Source organism: Eurypyga helias, unplaced genomic scaffold, assembly GCF_000690775.1.
Source record: "Eurypyga helias isolate BGI_N326 unplaced genomic scaffold, ASM69077v1 scaffold2722, whole genome shotgun sequence".
Taxonomy (NCBI): domain Eukaryota; kingdom Metazoa; phylum Chordata; class Aves; order Eurypygiformes; family Eurypygidae; genus Eurypyga; species Eurypyga helias.
The window spans coordinates 13,392-16,845 of NW_010236398.1; the positions used below are offsets into that span (position 1 = coordinate 13,392).

The 3,454-nt window shown below is 46.0% G+C and overlaps 2 protein-coding genes across 2 annotated transcripts in view; one reads left to right on the plus strand and one right to left on the minus strand.

Moving 5' to 3' along the window:
* LYPD1 (LY6/PLAUR domain containing 1) overlaps positions 1-1,361 on the plus strand; it is a gene marked incomplete at its 5' end in the record, with an annotated part of 14,502 nt that extends 13,141 nt beyond the window's left edge. Inside the window, one exon of the mRNA XM_010147045.1 lies at positions 1,126-1,361. Within this exon, the coding sequence (XP_010145347.1) occupies positions 1,126-1,361 (236 nt within the window). The remainder of the gene's footprint in view (positions 1-1,125) is intronic.
* A 345-nt stretch (positions 1,362-1,706) lies between these two features.
* GPR39 (G protein-coupled receptor 39) overlaps positions 1,707-3,454 on the minus strand; it is a 5,581-nt gene continuing 3,833 nt past the window's right edge. Inside the window, exon 3 of the mRNA XM_010147046.1 lies at positions 1,707-2,296. Within this exon, the coding sequence (XP_010145348.1) occupies positions 1,707-2,296 (590 nt within the window). The remainder of the gene's footprint in view (positions 2,297-3,454) is intronic.

The following is a 3,454-nucleotide window of genomic DNA, read 5'->3' on the forward strand; positions in this document are numbered from 1 at the left end:
TTCCTCCAAACCCAGTCTGGATCGCTGTCTGTGTATAAAACGTTCTGGGACCTACAGTACACAGAGGCACCATTATCCAAGGGAATCCTGCTCCTGTGCCCTTCAGAAGAAAAAAAAAAGACACCTGAGAATCCCACTTTCAGAAGGAATAGTGATTTTATTATCCTTAGAAATATTTACCTCTTTTTGTAACCACAAGGCAACACGAGCAAACCTCCATTATCTATTTATGTGTTATGTCGATGTTCTTCCAACACACAATTTCTACTGTATCACTTGCACGAAAATCTGAGAGTAATGAGAGGTTGAATGCCACAACCATTTTCCACCGTGGCAGGGGAAAAATGCAGCTGTGTATGTTAAAACCTTTATAAAGCATTTTAAAATGACGGCTGTGTGCATCAGAATGTACTTTCTCAGGTATAAACAATTTGAGAAATTATCAATTTATTTAGATAATTAAAATTAGATCAAATTACATTTTAAAAGGGAAGACTTTCAACTCGGAAAGGCCATTTCTGTACAAATGGGAAGTGTTGTTGTTGAGGGTATTAAGCTTCAAAGATGGCAAGAGCTGAGGTTACCCGTGACAGTACTTCTGGTACTTTAAAAAATAAAAGGGGCATGGGGGAGATGAAAGTTTTGCTGTAGGCATTCTCCTTTTACTCTTGGTTTGTTGTCTTTGTGGCAAATGAACAAGAAAAGGAGAAAAAAATTGCTTAAAAACAAATTAACAGCATAGAAAACTAATTACTTAAGACAACTGAGACATGTTCAGCAACAGAAACTAAAGTAATTCTCAAACTAACTGTGTTTCAGTTACAGCTGTTCAAACAGCTTCTTCAAAAAGATGGAGAGTTCTGGGTATAAAATGCATCAATTGATACATGTTACATAAATCACATTTGTAATATTTTTTGGTTTCAACCAGAATCAGATAAAAGAAAAACCCAAACCGGAGGGAGGGTGAGTCTCCTGCAGTGCAGAGCTGTCAGCTTGTCACGGCTCGGCGTCTGCCCTAGTCACTGGCATTGCTTTGAGATGTAAACTGGTTGTGCCACAGTCTTCAAGCGTGAATCGTGGTGTCCAGCTATCGAACGAAGTAACCTCTGCTCTGTGTCACAGGAATCATGTATCGCAAGTCCTGCGCGTCTTCAGCAGCGTGTCTGATAGCCTCTGCTGGGTACCAGTCCTTTTGTTCTCCAGGTAAGGTGAACTCTGTCTGTATCAGCTGCTGCAACACGCCACTCTGCAACGGGCCCCGGCCGAAGAAGAGGGGGAATTCTGGCATCGTGCCGAGGGCGCACGGGATAACCACCGTTCTGCTCCTCAAATTGGCTCTTTTGTTCTTGTATTGCTAAACTTCAAGCAAGTGTTTTGCCCTGACACAGTTTGTTCTGTCTCCTCCTTTTCTTCAGACACTGCAATTATTTTCTGTTTGTTTCCAAATCCCTGTCGACAACGAGGGAAGTTCGGCGGTTGTGGGAAGAGAGGGGCTGATATTTTTGGCAGCTAATGAATTCAGTTAGCAGATTGAATTTCCAGTGTGCACTTTAAAATCCCAGCAGCGGGATACAGAACTCCTGCTCTTTTTGCATAATTGGAAACAATTCCATCTGTGTTGCTCCTTTTAAGATGTAGTCAGTTCCTCAGTCATTTTAATCTCCGTGGGTTTAAGTTCAGTGCTTCAACTTTGCCTTACGAAGTCACACCTGGTGTTCACAAAGGCCGTTCTGTGCGCCCGCATGGGGCTCCGAGCCAGTCTCCAGTGGCGCCTCGTCCAGGCTGGGCGCCGGGGGCTCGAGACCTGGTCGCTGAGGACCGCAGGCGGGCTTGCTCTCCCCCTGGAAAGTGCTTAAGACAACTTTGTTACTGCCCCTTGTAGAAGAATTGCGCCTGGATGACATGAAGAGCAGCGGGCGCAGAGACCGGCTGCTCCTCGCTGTGGAGCTCAGGTTGGCTCTGAGAAACCTCTCCTTGTTGGCGTGCTGTATGGTCAGGCGGCAGCGGAGCACCTGCAGAAACACGCTGCGGAACTGCTGAGAAGAGATGTTGTACAGGAGTGGGTTCACCACCGAGCTGAGGTAGAAGAAGATGTCGGCGATGGGAAGAAGAGTGACGTACGCCCGGAAGTAGGGGACGGTCCAGTCCTGCTTGGGCTTAGCAGCAGCCATGATCCTCCTGACCTGGTTTGGCATCCAGCAGACGGCCAGGGTGGCAACAATCAGTCCTGCGAACAGAAGGAGACGGAAGTGTGCATACGTGGGGGAAGCGTAAAATGCTATCAGTTCTGCACCTGTTAGGAAACAGTACCCATTTTTCAGTGGTTTTGCTCAACAGCTTTTCCTGCCGGTAGCATTTTTTTGCCGTTTTTAATACCTGTTGCAAGGTCATTGCGACACGTGCTCTGACAAGGGACTGCATAGCGCTTGGATAATGTTTCTTTGTACCTGTTATCACTTCTTGGTTTTCAAAGTGTTTTCATTGGTATCTATCTTGGGGAGGAAGGCGGTTTGGTTCGCGTTTGCGTTCTCACATTTCTTACGTCTCTCCCTTTACTTTGAAAAACAAACTAAGTCTATAGAACCTATAGCCATATTAGATCAGGCAATACCCAGAAGAGATCGGATTGTTTGTACTTTACAAAAAAAAATGTATGCATAATAATATAGTTTGTGTTATTTTTGGTAAATTTCCTCTTACAGAAGATATTTTTAAGTAAAATATGTATGGATCTTTTTATGCTAATTAAGATATGTTGGGCTTTCTTAAAAATCAAATTCCAGTGGAATTAAATTATGAATGTAAATGAGAAAAACCCAAGCCTAGTTATGAAAGTGTAAGCAGTTTTAGATTATAAATTATGCTTTAAAATGTGGTATCTGACCATTTTGTATTTATATGTAAATATATATACATGTTGCTGCATCACTAATGGCATTAAAGCGGGGGTGACTGAAGTGTTGGATGTCTGAACATTCTGCCTCTGGACGGGTATTCCCTGGGGTTGCAGCGGTGAAGCAGCGTGGGGGTGACCTCGAGCGGGCTCTGTTCCCGGGCAGCTGACGGAGCAGGGGGAAGGCGCTCGGTCCTCGCTGGCCTGACCTGCTGGTGTGCACAGGCACCGGAACTGCCGACACTGTGTGTGAAATACCAGGTACACACAACAGCTCCCCTGGCTGCTCCCCCCAGCTCGCCTGAAACTGCAGCCACCAGCTTACTGTTCCGCTCTGTGTCTCTCTTTGCAGGAAGCGCACCTCGCATGAGCACTCGGAGGGTGCACAGGCTGCGCGTTGGCTTCCCTGCTGCAGAGGCACGGACTAGCGGAGTGGCCTGGTGGCATGCGGTTTTCCCTCCCAATCAACCTTTGTAACTCACTGATGTCCAGCCACCTTGCTCAACAGCAGCATGGAAGCAGTTTAATTCCTACCTGCCTAGACCCACCTGGCTCGCT